Raw genomic sequence first — 20,133 nt, 5'->3', positions numbered from 1 at the left:
ACGGCCAGTACCACTGCATGGTTGCCCACCTACTTGGCCATAAAAGCAGCATTGTTAAACATGCAGGTAAGTGTGCTAATAAAACATATGAATGTGTTGCATGCAAAACCCATGATGTCATCTAAAAATCATGTTTTAGTTTTCAAATAATTTCCATCTGTTGTCCCTGTACATAGAAATGTTGAAGAGACAAAAGACAGGCAAAACCATAAAAACACAAAAATAAAACAGTTGTGTGTGCAATTGTGAATTATTTTAATAGCTGATAACTAATCAATTCATTCTTGCAGTTCTGCACTATATAAGGCATTTCTGTTTGCAGCACAGGGTGAAGATCAATTGTTATATTGTTATATACATTACTTGTGTTTATAGATTAGCTGCTGTGTATTGAATCAGGCCTCTTAAAAAACAGTTCAGTGTTGATCTACTTAAACATTTTAACATTGTTTTACAGGTTTTACTGTATACAAGTGCAACAGAGGATGTGCCGGAAGTGCACATTCTCACTGTTGCTTTTGTCCAAAGAATTTTGTAAGGAGGGACAATTTTTTGATCCATATAAAAAAAATGTGAGGAGACAATGGGATCCACAGCCTACACACCTCCTCCAACGACTGGCTCCTGTGCGCCTCCTCCAGCGACTGGCTCCTGTGCGCCTCCTTTCCTGTGCGCCTCCTCCAGCGACTGGCTCCTGTGCGCCTCAGACTCCAAAACATGGAGTATGGATAATCAGGTAGACAAATACACTTTATAAACATTACTATGAAAAACTGAATTATGTGTTTTTGATATTATTATAATTATTGTTGTTGCTGTGCATCTCTCTCTGTCTTGATGTGTTTTTTAAATTGAAATGCTAAACAAATTATTTTTAACATTCTGTGATATCTCAGTTGAAGGATATCCTGCATCTGCCAGCGCCTGTACTGGAACAAATCCTCCTTGACGTGGTCTTGCAGGAAGGCAATGGAGCTCTCCTCACATTGGCCGTGGTGTGCAGGCAGTTTCGAGAGGTGGTTGACACGGATTGGTTCAGGAGACGAGCACATTTTGACAGTAAGTTGAAGAAGTAATGATTCTAATTGTGGTACACCCTTTGAGGTCTGTTTATGTGAGGAAGCATAGAGCGTAGTTTTTAATGCTTTTAATTTTTTAGTTTTTATACACAGGCGTTAGTACATGGTGTAACTTTTCAGCAGGATACAAGGAGGAATTTCACACCATGTACACCACTGAGACCTGTTTGCAGTGCAGAGAGGTCTACAGAAATTGCAAACCTGGTATGTATACAATACTTGGAAACATGACTTTCAGAGGGGTGTTCCAGAAAGCGGGTTTAGTGAAAACTCAGAGTATGTTAACCCTGAAATGAGGGAAACTCTGGGTTTTCAGTTCCAGAAAGAGAGGTAAGTCAAACTCTGAGTCAATCACCATGGCAACTGACTCTGTGAACCTAACCTGCTCGCTACCAGGTTTTCTTTAAGAAACCCTGAGTTCACCCTGTCTCCTCCCTACTGAAGCAAGCTGGCAGACAGACATGGGTTGTCCATATATAGGAAATCCGACTGATATCGAGGCAGAATTAATTCGTAATGCCTTACGCCGGGAGAGGATCTTTAGACCCCGTTTAGATGTGCTGTCTTTCCCAAATGAATATCTGTTTGAACGGTACCGTTTCTCATTAAATTCAATCATTTACCTGAACAATATTCTCCGGCCACACATATCAAATGTGACACACCGCGGATGTGCGCTCTCATCGGAGCAAATGTTGTGCATCGCGCTACGTTTTTTTGCGAACGGTAGCTTTTTATAGGCTACAATATTGGTGATGTTGAACACATCGGAAAGGCCACGGTGTGTAGAGCTGTCAGAAAGGTGACAATAGCTCTGAAACGCCTGCTGCCCATAATGGTGGTGTTCCCTGGGCACAAACCTCTGAGGAACATAAAAGAGGAGTTCCACAGGATTGCAGGTAACTAATGTAGAAATCTGTTTAAGTCAATGACAATATTCTAAAATCATATTCTGTATTGTATATTATATTTAATATTATGTTAGAGACATTCTGCTGCAACCTCAGACTGAGATCAGTAATTAGCTATTATTTTGCAGGGCTTCCCAATGTCTTAGGGTGCATAGATGGCACCCAAATACCCATCACTGCTCCAGCACAAAATGAGGGGGACTATGTTAATAGGAAGTCCTTCCACAGCATTAATGTTCAGGTACATTAACTAGCCTTTTATCTTAAAGTGACAGACTATACATCACAATATAGTGCAACTAACATGTCATCCTCTGCACTTTCAAGATCATATGTGATGCAGCACATATCATCACTAATGTGGAGGCCAAGTGGCCAGGCTCCGTCCATGATTCCCGGATCTTCCGCGAGTGTAGCCTGAGCAATAGATTTGCACGTGGTAAGTAGCCCAAAGCTTTGTGCAAATATCATTCATTGTCTTTCTCTTTAAACACAACCAAATGTATCCATTATAATTGCAGGAGAGTTTGATGGCTACCTACTTGGGGACCGAGGATATCCGTGCCAGCCCTCTCTACTGACCCCTTACCCTGACCCTGAGCCGGGCCCCCAACAGCGTTTCAATGGGGCCCACTGCAGGACTAGAGCCCGGGTTGAGATTACTTTTGGCATTCTCAAATCCCGGTTCCAGTGTCTGCGTAAACTCAGGGTCACCCCAGAGAGGGCATGTGACATTATAGTGGCATGTGTTGTTCTCCATAATATTGCCACTATTAGAGGAGAGCAACACCCTGCCATACAATACAATTTAATGACCCTGAGGATGACCATCCCATCTACCCTGCAGATGTCCAGGATGGAAGGGCCGTAAGGGATATCATTTGCCGCAATCACTTTTCTGATTGAAACCAGTCAAATAAAAGACAAATAACTCACATTTCATTTGGTCTTCTTTATTCCCTATAAAGTACAAATGCAACAGTCAGTATTTGTAATATTGTTCAAAAATTAACAAATTTCACCTTTGACAATGCACCCACCTCAGCTGGCATTCTAGTAATTGAATTTCCAAGTCTGCCTTCCTGATCTGGCGGTCCAGGTACACCATTTCTTTGTCCGTTTTAGCCATTTTTTTAATAAGGTGCTTCCTGTACAACTCCTTTATTGGTAACTGGTGAAACATTGATGACATTTAAATTCCACAGTTCTACATGCAGAATTAACCTGGCATTTACTGAACATCTCACTGTGTCAAGCTGTGCTGTGGAGGTTGATGGACCCTCCTCCTCCTGGTAATGGCCAGCCATGCTCTGTTAAAAAGGATAAAAATGTGCTAGTTGTCTGTCCACGCATTAATTCCCATTACTTCAGTGTACATGTCAAACTCCAAATTCCATACAAAGATGTAAAGAAATGTGAATGGGTAGAAGACTGTCAGTAGCTATATCTATACCTCTGTAGGCCTCTCTGGATCAATCTCCGTGGCAGCAGACAATGTTTCGACATCCTCTTCTGCCGCCTCCTCCTCCTCCTCCAGCTGCGATGAAGAGCATTCTGTTTCAGTATATTTTAAACTACCATATGTTGCAAGATATGAATATTGAGTACTTACAAATGCAGGGCGTTCTATTGTGGCAGTGGCTGGAGGCTGAACAAGGCAGATTACACCATCTGCAACTGTTGGGGGGGGGGGGGGGGCCCATTTAAGTCCCATACATACACTCGCATATTATACTGTACTGTTCACACACACTTACATCTTACATAGGCACTTTTGTCTAGGGGAGTGAGTGTCTCGGACGAGCTGCCCCCAGGGATGCCTTCAGCCACAGGTCGTCCATAATTTTGGCTCAGGCCCAGCTCCTCAGCCTGAAGCCTATTTTTTTTTTTTGGGGGGGGGTAAATTACTAGTGGCCTACAGGACATAATGAAATAGCCACTGAATGAGGTTACTGAAGCTACTTTGTTTAGTAAATCAAATATGAATCACACTAAAGAAAGGTACAGTCATGGCCAAGTGAAATATGCCTTACCTGTTTGAACGATGTTTTTATATTTCATTTTAAGTTGTTTCCACGTGCGTTTCTCCCCTGTGAGATTACACCTACATGAAAATCAGATTTATTCAAAACCACTCCACCACTTTTTCACCTACATGAAAATCAGATTTATTCAAAACCACTCCACCACTTTTTCACCTGTAAGCTACGATTTTAATTAAGTGTGGTTAAATGTTAAATTAATGGACGAGTGCATTCAACCTTATGCATTGACTTGGGCAGCAGTTTTCTCCCATGCTGCCTCTCTCTCCTTGGCAGCTTTAGCAGTGTTACTTTTTCTTCTAAATATACGTTCATGTTCGCTGTACGAATTCATGAGCACTTCCAGTTCCACTTGTGTGAAATAAATCGATCGCTTCTTTTCTTGTGTTGCCATGGTGACTCGAGGTATCAGGGCTCCACTGATGATGGCTTTTTATTGTGGTTGTGCACGCGCTTAACTCAAGGTGTAGTAGTAGTAGTAGTAGTTGATTGAACTAATTCAAATCAGCTGTTCTTGAACCGGATACTCAGAGTTTCCCAGCTCAGGGTAGGTCAACTCAGAGTTAAAGATTAGACTCGGAGTTTGTTGAACCTCCTACCTGGAATACCCCTCAGTAGTTGCTCGTAAAAAAAACAAAAACAAAAAACAACACTAAAACATGAAGCAGTGAAGACCTGCAGCATCCATCCAACATTCTTTTTTTGGGGGGTCTTTTATTTTTATTTTGCACAGGCTACGTTGGAAATGGCAAAAGAGGAAATCTGCAGGCAATCTACTCGGACAGCTCACATATTGGCTTCTGCAGCGAGTTCTGCAAAAAGATTATGGGACGTGTAACGGCTCCTCCACTTCTCCGACCAGCAGCTCCTCCACCTGTCTGACCAGCAGCTCCTCCACCTGTCTGACCAGCAGCTCCTCCACTTCTCCGACCAGCAGCTCCTCCACCTGTCTGACCAGCAGCTCCTCCACCTGTCTGACCAGCAGCTCCTCCACTTCTCTGACCAGCAGCTCCTCCACCTGTCTGACCAGCAGCTCCTCCACCTGTCTGACCAGCAGCTCCTCCACCTATCCGACCAGCAGCTCCTCCACTTCTCTGACCAGCGGCTCCTCAACCTGTTTCTGTGTAATGGTGTAAATAAAAGTTGCTGTAAAAGCAAAGAAAAAAAAAAAAAAGTCTCTCCGTCTCTCTCAATTTCATTTTTTTCAATTTAATTTATTTTATTGGCATGACTGTAAAATTAACAATTCTGCCAAGGCCTTAAAGAAAATGTTTATAAAACAATACAATTCGTTTAATACATAACAAGAACAAGAAAATGGTATAAAACATTAAATCTTACATTGTATGTATCTTATACTGAAATGTCTTGTTTTGTGACATTCAGTAACATATTCTCCTGCCAGTTCTATTGTACTGCCATCTTCTCCTAGGAGGGTTTTAATTAGTCTCTCCTTTGGGAGGGTGAGAAAGTCTGGGATTTTATGGCCAAATTTGATGAAGAAATCATCTGTAATTTCTTTGTATTTTTGAGGAAATTAATTTCCTTATATATACATATATATATATATGTGTGTGGCAATCACTCATATGGGTCCATTCTCTGCTCAGTGCATTTTTGGAGGGCCCACTCTCTCTATGGGCCCCCCACATCATGGGGCACATCAACTGCCCCTGCACTGTCTATGTTTACGCCCCTGGACTCAAGCAACATACATAGCCTATTTAGACTTTTTCCTCTCTTCATATTTTAAATCTCTGTTTTGCAACAGTGTAGGCTATTGTCTTGAGTTTTCTCTATTTTATTTTATTTTATTACCAAACTGTAACTGTAAATGTAACATAAATTAATTTAAAGATTATATCTTATATATAGTATATTCCTTCATATAAAGTGTTATTGTTATGTATGCTATTAATTTTGGCAGCAAAGTAGCCATTTAAAATCCTTGCTGGCTCTCTTGTATTTGTGTTTACATAAATCTGTGTAATAAGAAACCATTTCTTATCACACGGTGTCTTGGCAGCCCACTTGATTCGGTCCCATCCACCCGGCTGCAGCGTGTCGGACTGGAGGCAGCGGAGGTGAAAGTTCACCAGCATGGCTCTAACATATCAGGTGACAATGTGGGAAAGTTGGACACCAACAGCGGCTTAAACCCAAAGCAAAAGCAAAGCGACAGGAGTAGAAGTCAGCATGACGAGCGAGAGGGCTTCAGCGCCGAGAGGGGACGATGAGGAGGACACAGCTTTGGAATATTACGACGACGAAGACGAGCTGGAGGCGTTTTCAGACGCCGAGCTGGGCTGTGAGGACGGAGGTAGGCGGATATATGTGCTGCTGAGGAAGGTCACGTAACGTTACAGGCAGAGAGAGAGAGAGGGGGGAGCCGCACTCCTTTACTTCGGCTGTGAAACGCCTCAGAGGAATGTAACGTTACTGCCCTGAACTTTAGCTAGCCCGTCCTTCGGTTAGCTAACTGAAGCTGGTGCCCAGCGCTGTGTAATAACTCTGCTGGTAACCTTTCTGCCTAAGATAATATTTCCCTCTGCGTCAGCTGGCAACTGTTAGAGGGCTTCATGGTAGAGACTGACTGACGTTACATTATCTGACAACATTAACATCAGTATATCAACTACTTTTAATCAGGTTTCGTACAGAGTTAAAATTTAAATACATGTAGATCTGCTAACGCTACTTTATGATGTTTGAGTTTTAAACTCTTGTGACAGCTGACATAACGTTACATCTTGTGAACACATGCTTATTTTTCAGTTTGGTAGCTATATGGGATTTTGTTTGGGGCCAAAAATCTTTAGCTCACTTGTGTTTGTATTTATGGATTTGAATATTAGTAGTGGCGGTCTTAGCACATTTAATGATAGTGCTTTAGGCAGCCTCCCCTGGTGCACCCCCCCCCAAATAAACAACCTAGCTAACAATAATGAATGAGATAAAAATAATAAAATAATAATCTGCTTTCAGTAGCATGTTGTACATGCCATATAATAATCACATAGTTCATTAATTAAAAAGAATTACAAATTGACTTGCTCAGGAGTATAAACTATAAGATAATGTATGACATTGTAGAATGATAATAAAATGTACAAATTAAAGCTACTCTTACCTTTCTTGCATTTCACATAGCACTTAGAAAAAATTTGAACATCCACATCTCCACCTCCCTCCAAAGTCCCATCCCCCTCCTCCTGCAACTCCACCTCCCTCCAAAGGCCTACTCCCCCCTCCTCCATTACATCCTCATTACGTCTAAGATAGACGCAGATGTTAGCAAGGTAACGTTAGATACATGGAACAGGAGAGCGAGTGTAACGTTACAACCAAGACAGTCAAACGCAACCCCGGAGTTTTAAAACTCAACTGGAGTCAGTGATGACTGATGAGTTTTAGAACAAGGTTACAGTGCTAACGTTAGATAGTAGCGTTAACGTTAGTAGTAAGTGGAAATGTACAAGGAAGATAACATTAATGTTTCAGAGGCTACGCTACAGTAGGCTAACGTTACACAGCCTGCAGGGTTTTCCCTGGCTCAGAAAGGGGTTATGGTGGTAAAGTCTGCGCTGCAAAATTTTGGGGGTATACATTTACAGATCATGCAAATGTATTAAGCGATGCCATAACTTCTCTATTAGACGAGAGAGGTCCAAATAATACAGTACATTCTTCCTAAACCAGAAACTACTAACCTTGATCACACTGCTCCTTGAGAATCAGCTGCCCTGTTAGTCCCCGGACCCTCTCTCACCTGCTCCTCTCTCACCTGCTCCTCTCTCACCTGCTCCTCTCTCATCTGACTGGGGTGTGATGGAGCTGCCACCTCTGATTCTTTAAGTATATCCCTCTGGACAATGAATTGCGGTTAAAGCTAGCAAGCTACCTAGCTAGCTAACCATAGCCAGCTAGTTAGCTGTAGTGTTTGCTAGTCACTCCTGCTGACGATGGTCAGCAAGAAAAGTCAGACATATCGCCACTGCTTTCGAATATTGTATACACATTAGCTATACCCAGTCATACATAGAAATCAAAATTAGATTAATTTGATTTGAATCTTACCTCTCATACATAGAAATCAAAATTAGATTAATTTGATTTGAATCTTACCTCAGGACCGAAACATGATCTCGCTTAGGATCTCACTTGTCACCAGGCTGGCAGTGAATGCACCAGCACCTGCGTTCTGAGTTCACGCGAAGCGTGGGGCTCAACACGTTACTCTGATCTTTGATGAATCAAAGAACTCGATTATTATTGGTCTACTGCGCATCACCAGGCTCTCGTTATTGGTCCGCACCATGGTGATGGAACTATGAGTGGTTGCACTGAGATTTGAATTTATTTATTTATTTATTTATTTTTTTTCCTCCCTTCCTTGCTCCCACACCCCTCTTTAGCAGAGGGGATTTTCCATTGGCGGAGGGCTAAAACGGCTTTGGTGGCCACCAAAATATTTTCTATGCAGGGAAAACCCTGCCTTCGTCCAATACTCATTTTTACTGAATAGAGTTTGAATGCTTCACAAGGTAAATCAACCTCTGTGAGCTGTTGGTTGCGGCCACCAGCTGCTTAGCAGAAACATTAACTAGCTCTCCTCCTGCTGATTTCAACACTAATTAAAAAAAAAAAAAAAAAATGTTCACGTTCTGAATTTTCATTTTTGGGTGCACTATCCCTTTAACACCAGCAGTTTAAAAGGATAGTTCGGAATTTTTTTCAGTAGGGTTGTATGAGGTACTTATCCATAGACAGTATATTACATACAGTAGATGTCAGTCGGCATGCCCCCAGTTTGGAGAAGCAGGCCGGAGTCTGACATGGAAGCTAAGCAATATAATGCTGTGGAAGAGTCACAAAAAAGCCACCTAAAAAAGTCCCACCTGAAATAAGTCACTATGAGTTTAAGTGTATGCTATATTGAGAGTATTTTCACTGCTTTACCTTAATGTCAGACAGCCTGTTTCAATGGAGAAGACATCGATGGCCATAGTTTCCCAGCTATGTTCCCGTCAAAGCCGCCAGACTCCATTGACAAAAACAGTAATTTTAGCTTGCTAAACAAGGGAGCTACTCGTCTACCACTGCTTCGATTGGTTAGTTAATTTGTATCATTGTGTGACTTTGGTGAATCCAAACTGGCCCTTTTAAATGCCAAAGTCACACAATAACACAAACTAACTAAATGATTGAGGCAGCAGAGAGGAGCGGCAGCTCCTGTGTTCAGCAATGTTAAATTAATGTTATTCTCAATGGAGTCTGGCTGTAAAGAGAGTCATATAACGGCTTAATTTTACTGCTGGAAGGCACTGTCTGACAATAAGGTAAAGCAGTGAAAATGCTCTCAATATAGCGTACACTTAAACTGATATTGGCTCATTTAGGTGGGACTTTTTTAGGTGGCTTGAATACATTTTACTGCTGACCCCTCCACAGCAGTAGATTGTTTAGCGTTCGCATGGAACTCCAGCCTGTTTCTCAAAACTGGAGGCACACTTTTTCACTTTGCGTCAGTCCATCTCAGATGAGCTTGGGCCCAGAGAAATTGGTGGTGTTTCTGGATGTTGTTTATATATGGCTTTCACATTGCATGGTAGAATCTTAACTTGCATTTGTAGATGCAGTGATTAACTGTGATAACTGACAGTGGCTTTCCAAAGTGTTCTCAAGTCCATGTAGTGATATCCTTTATACAGTCATGTTGGTTTTTAATGCAGCGCAGGCTGAGGGGTCAAAAGTCTGATGTGTGAGAGATCAAACGTCAAGGGCATTCAATGTTGGTTTTCAGCCTTGCCCCTTACGTGCAGAGATTCCTCCAGATTCTCTGAATCTTTTGATGATATGGACAGTAGAGGGTGAAATCACTAAATTCTTTTCAGTTGTGCACTGAGGAACATTCTTAAACTGTTGGACTATTTACAGACACAGTTTTTCTGTAGGACTAGGCCTATTTGCCCACACAGTTTTTCACAAAGTGACCATCCTTGCTTGTTAACAGCCTTTCAAAAATGTTTCTTTAATAATGAGTCATGATACTTTAATACAGTGGTTCCCAACTGATTCAGCCTCAGGGTCCAGATTTCCCCGTAGTCATTAGTTCAAGGTCGACACAGTTTAATACATTTAGCATCATACTTGCGCTTGGCCATGTCTTTGAACTAGTTTGCTGTCTCTCTCAAGTAGCTGTCTGCTAGTCACTCGCTCTACAGCAGGAAGCAGCACTTCAGAATAAAAGCTCTGCACCGGAAGTTCTCTGTATATAAAAATAAAGTGTGTTTTTTTACAGACTTGACACGTTTGCGAGTCACATGCGGTCCATGCAGAATGGACCTGCGACCCACTTTTGGACTGTGACCCACCAGTAGGGAACCACTGCTTTAATCTATTACCAATCAAACTGTTTATCTGTGAAATGTTACAAACTGTTTTTTTTATATTTACAAAACACAATAACATGTATCAGTTTGAACATTAGATATCTTGTCTGTGTACTGTAATCAATTGCGTATAGGTCAAAAAAGATTTTCAAATTATCGCATAATGTTTTTAATTATGTTTTACACAGTGTTCCTATTCTTTTGGAATTGGAGTTGTATATTATAATTACAGCCTAGGTATCAACACTCTAGACAGAAGATTGTCTACATGAAATGCTAAGTTACATTAAAGAAAGAAACAGTTGACAATGTTTTGAGAACTTGTTGAAAAAAAAAAAAAAAAAGTTCCATAGATTATATATAGTAGGAATGTACTGTAAGAGCCTTTTTACTACTTGCTGTAAAATGTAACCCAAAGCTGCTTTATTCACACCATACTAGGAAGGCATGGTGCGGGATAAGACTTAAATTAAGACTGGAGTAGGTTTGTAGCAGTTATCTTGCCAGGCTTTTACCCTGCAGTACTAATAATACAGCTAAAACAAAAGTGCAGTGATCTGACTGACAAAGTGGAAATTGGCTCTGGGACTTTGCATCATGTTGTTAAGGGGGCAGCTGATAGTCAGGCCATGTGACAACAGGTGGATTTATATGGGAGAGATGGTAACCCCTGACATGGTTCATTGATTGTCTTCTGAATGGACGACTTGATAGTTGGTCTTTATCTCATGTTACATATAGCTACTGTTTTAGACTTGTTGGAGTCTGATTGAGATTCTGTGCTCAAAACTGATCAATACTCACATAAAGTAGGAACATTTTTAGCACAGTACTCATTTTTCACATTCTATTGGATTTATTAAAGCAGTTGTATCCCAAATTTCTAAGGTCTGACACTGCTGCTACATGTTCACTGAACATATGACGCATTTACCTCGTCAGGGTAAAGGCAATCAGAAGTGTCTCTGCTTCTGTCCCTTTAATACCCTGAGTGATGATTGATTACTTGTTATGTTTAAAATATATTATTTCAGGGTAATACATAAGCACACTCAGTCAAGTATTATTTTTGACTACTTTGTCTAGAGGCAGCAGCATTTCCAATTAGTTTTACTCTGGACGAGACCAACCTGTGGCAGTTAATGGCAGCAGAGTAAGCTGAAAATGGTTTGTTATATAATGTTGCCTGGAAAAGCTGAACAGCTACCCTAGTAATGTTTTGTAATTTTAGATGACTGGTGATGTATCTGTATATTTTTGAGTAGAGTGAGACATTTTCCAGGAAGTCAGTGGGACTGTGCACGGACATTGGTGCTGACTTGGGTTACAGCACCAGCCAGGATATGTATTACTACACCAGATGATGCATGTAAGCAGAGATTCACTTGCTGCTCAGAATGTGATTATGGCATGAGTGCAGAATCTTGACTGATGAACTGTGTCCTCCTGTGAGTGTAATGAATGAATGTGTCAATGGACTGAAGGTTAGGGAAGTAGGTTGGTGGTTTGATGCCACTACAGGGTGTCCGCGGGGTCTTAAAAAGTATTAAAAGTTGATAAATCAAATGTTGGAAAATTAAGGCCATTAAAAAGTATTAAAAAGTCTTAATCACGATTTTATTAAGTATTAAATTTTCTAAAAAGTATTAAAAAGTCTTAATCACGATTTTATTAAGTATTAAATTTTCTTGGCATTCAAGCTTTAACAAAAAGTATCATGATATAATGATATAATTTATTTTCCTCCTCGCGACTATTACAAACAGTGATGTGTAGGCACACTCGGACTGCCATCAGGGGGGTGCTGAGCGGAAAAAAAGTCCAAAAAAGTTAATAACTTAAAAATTATGGCGAAAAGGTAGTTTCTTGCAACCCTAGAATTAAGATAAAAATATTCACAAACGAAAAAATACTTCTGGTTGCTGATAAGTAGTGTTTACTTTTTCATTTAACACTAAAAATTAAAATCCTCGGCGCACTGCAGCGCAAGCAGACAGATGCACAACTCAGAGCAGCATGTGTCACTGACACCAGACTCGGAGCGCAGCGGACCGGTGGAAAATGTCACCATCAGCATATTATTTTACATCATCATCATCATCAAAATCTATTTTATCATTATTTTGAGTCACATTGTTGAAAGAATTTAGTCATCTGTGTTCAAGCAGGATAATAGGTCTCCATTCATTGCACGTCGGGCTTTCTATTTCCTTGTCAGAGATGTTTTCATTTTTAATTACATGATAGCTATTCTCCCTTAACTCACCAGTAAAGAATACCTTTGTCCATTTCAAATAACCCGTGGCAATAATAATATCCCTGTTCTCTGATTTATTGTGAAACTTTTTTAGGCAATTCATGCAACAATCAGACCAGATGACTTCTTTACTCGGCCTAATGGGGCCGGCCTTTATTTGTCAACCAACCAAAAACAATCAATCAATTAAAAACACAAACTGGAACTAGAACATGAAATCTTATATGCCTAACAGACATTGCTTCTCGTTCTTTGAGTTTACATATGGCTAAAGAGGGGGAAAAAAAACAACCGTAAACGGATGGCATGATTAGTGTTGCATTCAAGGTCCCCCCAAAAAACGGGAGAAAAAAAAGGCAGAATATTCGTTGTTGTTTTTTTTTTTCCACGATCGAAATCCCGTGCCATCGAACGAAGCTTTGAAGCTTCGAATTTTTTGGGTCAGCCCTAAATCTCACATACAAGGGGCTAGCCGTAAGGTTGTTGAGCTGTACAGCTGTGTTTCTTGTTATGACCTAAGGTGTATTGTAATTAGGGCTGTCAAAATTGCTCAAAAATGACGTTCGAATATTCCTTCTAAATATAACTCATAGGTTCGAACCATTCAATTTTTTTTTTTTTCGTATTATGTCCACAAGAAGGGCAAACTAATACAAGGAAACATACTTATATGTATTAATAAAAGGAAACATAACTACTTGTAGGTATTTTTATTTGAACATAAACGTCTTTGAAAACATTTACATACCTACACATTAAAACACATAAAACAATTATCTATAACATTACGTTATAAACGACCGCAGACCTCTTGCTCGCCCTCCGTCAGGCCACACCACCCACGGAAGCACTGCGAATAGCCTCAAAGCGCCGAGAAGCGAAGCCAGTTTCCTTTCGGTGCCCATGTTAACCGATTGTGTCATCCACTCCGGCTGCGCTGCGCCTCGCAGCTCTGTGGCCGGCTCGAATATCAGTTTTCACATTCGAAGGTCCACTGTTTTTTCAAATTCGAATTTAGAATATTCGTTGACAGCCCTAATTGTAATAAACCTGCCTTTGGTTTAATTTATTCTTTCAAGCTTTATTCCTTCTCATCTTATCTGAGTTCTGTTGTATGTTTGTGCTCCATAGATTTAATTGCAAACTGCAACTGTTTAGTAAGTTAAAGATGTGTTGCTGCTAACGACAGCTTGAAGTGGCGATGAGGTCTTAAGGTTTGTTTGGAAGGTCTTAAAAAGTCTTAAAAAGGTATTGAAATTAACCTCAGGATTCCTGCATATACCCTGCACTACCTTAATGCCACCCCTAATAGGGCCCTGATCCCCAACAGCTTCACTACGGCTGCTGGATGTCAGGTCAGGCTGAGATTTCACTGGACGCTGCACACTATAAACCTTAATTCACTCACTCAGTTCCTTGCCCAAGAGCACCTCAGCAGTGCCCAGGAGGTGAACTGGCACCTCTCCAGCTACCAGTCCACGCTCCATATTTTGGTCCAGGCGGGGACTTGACCGGTGACTCTCCGGTTCCCAAGCCAAGTCCCTGTGGACTGAGCTACTGCTGCCCCATCTTCAGAATTGGCATTTAAACATTTACTTGGACTCAAGGATGAACTGATTAGATTTTGGTGGTCAAGGGTCAAACATCAAGGTTGCTGTGACCTTGTATCCATCTTGTTCCCATGAGCGCAATATCTCAAGAACATCTTGAAAGAATTTCTTCAAATTTGGCACAAATGCTGACTTGGACTCAACAATGAACTGATTGGATTTTGGTAGTCAAAGGTAAAGGTCACTGTGATCTTATGTCTCATTTTTGTGAATGCGATATCTCAAGAACACCATGAGGGAATTTCTTTAGATCTGACACAAACATCCACTTGGACCAAAGAATTAGGCTAACTGATTAGAAGTCTGAGGCCCAAGGTCAAAGGTCAAATCAGTGTGACCTCACAAAATATTGTTTTGGCCATAACTCAGTAATTTTTATGCTAATTATGACAAAACCTCACACAAATGTCTAATAAGATATAATGAAGTGATGACATTGTATATCCAAAAGGTCAAAGATCAACCTCACTGTGACATCATAATGTTCTGCATTAAAGGCTTTTCTTGCCATTATTTAATGTCATATCTCAGGAACAGAAGGGGAGACATTTGATCAGATACTTCATTGGTGACACAAATCTTAGGTGTCACCTTGAAACATTGCATAGATCTGATGTGTGTGAAGCATCCATGTTTTCACAGACATGGATGTAAACTGTAACTTGACCAGAGCGCTGAGGCAAATCTAACTTTAAAAATGAGGTAATTCTGGTTATTGTATGGGTACATAAACAGTTGCAAACTCAGTATCCTGCAGCTCTGCAGTTCTTATGCCTGGAATATGAAATTAGACCAGTGCATTCGTACAAGGAGTCAGCTGGAGTTGAGAAACAATGGGAGCTGTTGTTTTACCAAACACTGTGCTATTGACTCACTGTACACTGACTAAAGGTTCATCATTTGATGGCTTACAGAGTATGTAGCCTCCCCAGTCTTTTACAGTAGAAAGACTTTTTGTTAGAATGGACTCCACATTCCTCAACACGGAGCAATCAGGGTCACAACGTCAAAGCAAGAATGTGGCGCTCACAGACATTTGTCTTATTGTGCATCTGTCTGAACGGATAGGAAACTTATATACATTCCATTCTTACCCACAATTCTCTAATATTCACACTGCTTTCTGCTTATAGAGTGAAATAGTATTTTGGTACACTAGTTAGTTTTCTGTTATATTGTTTGGAGTCATTAATACTGCATTTAAAATTTTAAGAGCCACATGTTAATTTCTAAACAAAAGTTTTAAATAATAAACTGCATATTTAAATGTTTGCTTGGGTACTCTTTTGTTTTTTAGCAGCCCCCTGCTCAACATTCAAACAATAACACACATTTAACCTAAAAGCTGCCCAGTTACAACCAAAGCCAGATCTTTTGGCTATTAAGGAGCTCCACTGGAGGTTAGGAGCCTTAAGGGTACCTGCAGCGGTACAGAGTGCGAGGCAAGTGCCACTTATTTCTCTGCTGCTCAGATATTCAAATATCCTGCTGGTCTGTGTTAAACTCTTGACCTTAAAAGTACCTTTTGAAAAATTAAGGACATTAATATAGCAGAAACCACTATTTGCTATGTAAAGATATAGTGGAGTACTGGAATCCTGAGCAAAGAATGAAGCACACTATCTTTGTGTGTGTTGGTAGTCAAGCTTCTCTTTGGTTTGTTGTGGTAAGCTGGTCCAGCTGCACGTGCATATTTGTGCAGGTGTTTATCCCACTGGCTGGCTCATCCCAACCGCTTTGCACTGCACTCATACAACAGTTACCACTGATATTGGGAAGGTGTAGTTGTGAAGGCGTTGCGCCCACCCTCTGGTTCCAACACTGTTAGCTCTGTTGTCATTGCTGAGCGCTTTTCATGGAGTTAGCAGGGATTCTGGAACCAGAAGAACACACAAAGGAAGCCAACATACCTGTGTGGAGCCAGCCGTAGGCAGGGTTGCTCTGGCGAAAGGCCGAGCAACCAGTGGCAATGAACAGTTGATTCCGTGACACACACACAAAGGCGGAAGGCAAAGGCGGTCTGAAGCTGGGGTATTTATAGTGGCAGGGAGTAATGAGTTACAGGTGAGCGTAGTTTGCTTGAAGAGGTGCTTGTGGTGGACCGGCAGGAGTGGGAGATGTGTGGACAGGTGATAGGCTGGCAGGTAGGTGAGGTGCAGAGGAAGGGTGAGTGCAAATTTACTGAGTGAAGTGAGAGAATGGCATGCAATGCAGGTCAAGTGTGCACTGTGACATTGGCCTATGCCAGTGTTTATTTTATCCGGAGTTTTGGGATGATGCCTTTTAAACACCTAAAAAACATGAAATGAAGCATTCAAATACTGATTTGGACACTGATTACCACGGCAACAGTAGAAGCTTTGAATCTTCCAAAGCATTTGGGACAGCCCTAGTCAGCTGTTTGTCGCTGGCTCAGCCACCTTCATGTTTAAATCCGTGTCCAGACAACTCATAGGCTCTGAATTTTGCATAGAGCCCTTAAAACATTTAAACCAACATCCTAATCTTTACTCAAAAACCTGAACAGCATTATTTATGAGATTTGGAGACATCACTACTCTGCTAGACAGTACTATGTGTTTCATATGCATGCATCACATAATAAAATATTTGCTAGTATTTAATCACATTGTAATGAATATTGTTATCACAGCATTACTCTGCAGTATCATGATATTATTTTGAGGGAATATCACCATCCTCTGGCAAGTAGGATCTGTGTATTGACTAAGGGTGTAACCATTCATCACTCTGGATCAATATATCGATTTAGTAATCAATGATCCAGTATCACTTATGCAAACAGCTTAGTGCCAGGCAGATAATGGTGAGCACAGCAGCCAAGAGAAAGACAATGAGGATATTTACTGACAGGCTGCTAAATTGAATCAAATCAAAACTATGTTGTGGTTGAAGTTGTGATATCAGCAAATATCGTATCATGATGAAACTTGTGATTTACACTCCTAGTAAATTAAATTTGACCTACAAAATTAGTGGACCCTCCCTACCATTTAATCTTTAACATTTGTGGTCCTGGCTCAGCCGGGACTGTTTAAACTTGTGTTGTTATAGGTGGTTGCCTAACGTATGTTTACTAACCTCTTTTAGTGCCTCTGTTCCTGTGCTGTTGTGTAGTGTTGGGCTTCAGTGATTCTCTGAATGGAGAGGTCAAACCTCGTATCCTGTTGATGGGCCTACGGAGGAGTGGAAAGTCCTCTATCCAGAAGGTGGTTTTCCACAAAATGTCTCCCAATGAGACCCTGTTCCTGGAGAGCACCAATAAGATCTGCAGAGAGGACGTCTCCAACAGCTCCTTTGTCAGCTTCCAGATCTGGGACTTCCCTGGCCAGATCGACTTCTTTGACCCCACCTTTGACTATGAAATGATCTTCAGAGGCACCGGAGCGCTAATCTTTGTCATCGACTCACAGGTCAGCCCACAAACCATGAGAAAAAAATCTGTCCTTTTTAATGTTACCCTAAAATTACAATTACTATTATTCTATTTTTGATACTGCTATGTTTCCACCATGAGGCCAGAAGGTATCATAAGTTTGGTTGTGTGTGTGTGTGTGTGTGTGTGTTAGCCTGTGTTATTTTATGCGCACATTTATGAGTGTATGCTCGCGGACCTCTCATGGTTGCAGTGATTCACAAGTGTTGAAAACCAGTTTTAGTGCCAGTATTGACTGCTGACTCCTCACTCCTCCTAACCAGTTGGTTGGGGCTGCAAGTGACCAAACTCACCTAGTCTGTTGCAGCTGCATTTTGGCCTTTTTTTGTGGCTCAAAAACTGACATCCATAGAAAAGTTTTGTCCCATTTTGAGCCAGAGCGTCTGCAGATTAACTCAATACCCAATATGTTATGATGACTTTAAGCTGACATACAACATACATAGAAAAACTAAAAGGAAAAATCCACAGTTTTGTTACCTATGCTGTCATCTTGACTGTAAGGTGGCTGGAAGGGACAATTCCCCCAGGCACAGCTGCACTGTGTTGCATTGTCGAGGGTGGCCATGATCAGCTCCAGGCCGCTCTGTAGGGATCTGCACTCTACTGAGTGCACTTTTCTAGTTTGAAAAGCATTGAATCAGCAGTGTTGCCACTCTCACCTGCCTGTCTTTCTATGCGTGAGCTGACAGCCAGTGCTGATGTGCACAAAAAAGTGACAAGTTGCAGTTGCAGTTACTATGTTTTGGCCAGGCTCTATCACTTCCTTGAGTCTGTTCTGGTATAGTGACCAGGACATAGACTCCAGGAAAAATCTGATCACACAATTTTATTTTTAAAGAGATTTAACAAACAAAATATTACATGTTCATCAGTGAGCTTTTGAGGCACTGGTAGGTAATTTTTTTAAACTTTGTACAGAGCCAGGCAGGCTGTTTCCACCCGTTCTTAGTATTTATGGTATACTAACTGTCTCCTGACTGTAGACTGTGGTCTCAAATTTAATTGGACTACTAAAAGTTATGATGAGAGATATAAGAGTGGTATCAATCTTCTCATCAAAGTCTCTGCAAAAAAGCAGTTAATTATTTTAACAAGATACCATGATCAATAAATAACAGGGACATTGAGCACTGGTGCAAATAGTTATTCATTTTTTCCCCATTAAAATCAAGAAGAAGCATACATTAAAAAAAGCATACAATAAGCAGTTTCAGTATCTTTACTGGTGTTGATAAAATCTTAAAACCCATTTCTCAGGCAGTGCAAAAAATGTCCTTGTTAACTTGAATTCCAAATTGTTAAAATCAACTCGCCAGTTCTCTATGATGGACAGTTGAGTTTGTAATGCAGACACTGTTTCTAAATGACCTCAAACATATCACTGACACAAGAACCCAAGAAAACTTTTGTAGGTCAAACCGAAAACTGACAGTGGATGCTATTGTTGTGTGAATCTTTTGTCTTCCTCATCATAGGATGACTATGTGGAGGCTCTGAGTAGGCTGCATCTCACAGTGACCAGGGCCTATGAAGTCAACCCAGAAATTAATTTCGAGGTGTTCATTCACAAAGTGGATGGCCTGTCAGATGACCATAAGATCGAGAAGCAGAGGGACATTCACAAACGAGCCAACGATGACCTTGCAGATGCTGGCCTGGAGCGAATACACCTGAGGTGGGCTTCACCAGCAACTTTGGACTGTTTTTGGTTTCACAATAGATTGAATAAACACTGTAATACAAGTCGGGATGCACAATATTATCGGCACATCGGCCAATATTGGCTTTAAAATGAGCTATCACAATTGTCCAACATGCATTTTCTTATTTTGATAAATGAATGAATATTACATACATTGAAAAGTACTGAATTTCATGTCTCCATCTGCTGGTGGGCCATCACAATAAGAGCATGCATTTATAACTGATGTTAATTCCACTACATTAGAGACTTGATGAGCACTAAAATTAGGTGGGAAAAAATGTAGATATATCAATATCAGTATTGGTTACCGGCCAAATTAAGTTGTTAAATATCACCATATCAGATATCGGCAAAAATCCAATATTGTGCATCCCTAAATACAAGCAAATTTTAAGATTGTATGTTGAGTCAGAAATCTTCAGTCGATTAAGTGTTTTTTAATATTTTCACATGACAAACTGAATAATTGGACCTAAATTTGACATGTTCTAGACCTTGAGACCTATATAAGCTTGGGAAAAAAGAAAAGAAGCCAGCACTCACAAATGTCCTTTTGGTAAATTTAATAAACCAAGTGTGTGACACATTGAAGAAGACTTTCTGTCGAAACGTCTGTGTTTCTGGTAACGCCACCCAAGTTGGTTTATTAAATTTACCAAAAGGACATTGTGAGTGCT

At 40.7% G+C, this 20,133-nt stretch overlaps 2 protein-coding genes across 2 annotated transcripts in view; both read left to right on the top strand.

The window, feature by feature from the left end:
* The first annotated feature begins 583 nt into the window (after window positions 1-583).
* On the top strand, window positions 584-2,861 carry LOC126400472 (putative nuclease HARBI1). The gene is made up of 7 exons (XM_050061191.1): window positions 584-736; window positions 897-1,059; window positions 1,524-1,778; window positions 1,820-1,978; window positions 2,119-2,231; window positions 2,318-2,429; window positions 2,512-2,861. The coding sequence occupies exons 1-7, from the start codon at window positions 584-586 to the stop codon at window positions 2,859-2,861; spliced, it is 1,305 nt and encodes a 434-aa protein (XP_049917148.1).
* Window positions 2,862-6,140: 3,279 nt separating this feature from the next.
* LOC126400471 (ras-related GTP-binding protein D-like) overlaps window positions 6,141-20,133 on the top strand; it is a 31,774-nt gene continuing 17,781 nt past the window's right edge. Inside the window, exons 1-3 of the mRNA XM_050061190.1 lie at window positions 6,141-6,352; window positions 17,430-17,725; window positions 19,227-19,426. Coding sequence (XP_049917147.1) covers window positions 6,229-6,352; window positions 17,430-17,725; window positions 19,227-19,426 — 620 coding nt within the window. The 5' untranslated portion in view covers window positions 6,141-6,228. The remainder of the gene's footprint in view (window positions 6,353-17,429; window positions 17,726-19,226; window positions 19,427-20,133) is intronic.

This window comes from Epinephelus moara, chromosome 14 (assembly GCF_006386435.1).
Source record: "Epinephelus moara isolate mb chromosome 14, YSFRI_EMoa_1.0, whole genome shotgun sequence".
NCBI classification, from domain to species: Eukaryota; Metazoa; Chordata; class Actinopteri; order Perciformes; family Serranidae; genus Epinephelus; species Epinephelus moara.
The sequence above is the reverse complement of the archived record's forward strand: the minus strand, read 5'-3'. Positions and strand labels throughout refer to the sequence as shown.

Excerpts from the sequence above, each read along its gene's own strand:
- LOC126400472 (XM_050061191.1), top strand. The coding sequence starts at position 584 with ATGGGATCCACAGCCTACACACCTCCTCCAACGACTGGCTCCTGTGCG. Across the intron at positions 737-896 it reads CATGGAGTATGGATAATCAG|TTGAAGGATATCCTGCATCT; the intron begins GTAGACAAATAC and ends GTGATATCTCAG. Across the intron at positions 1,979-2,118 it reads GGAGTTCCACAGGATTGCAG|GGCTTCCCAATGTCTTAGGG; the intron begins GTAACTAATGTA and ends ATTATTTTGCAG.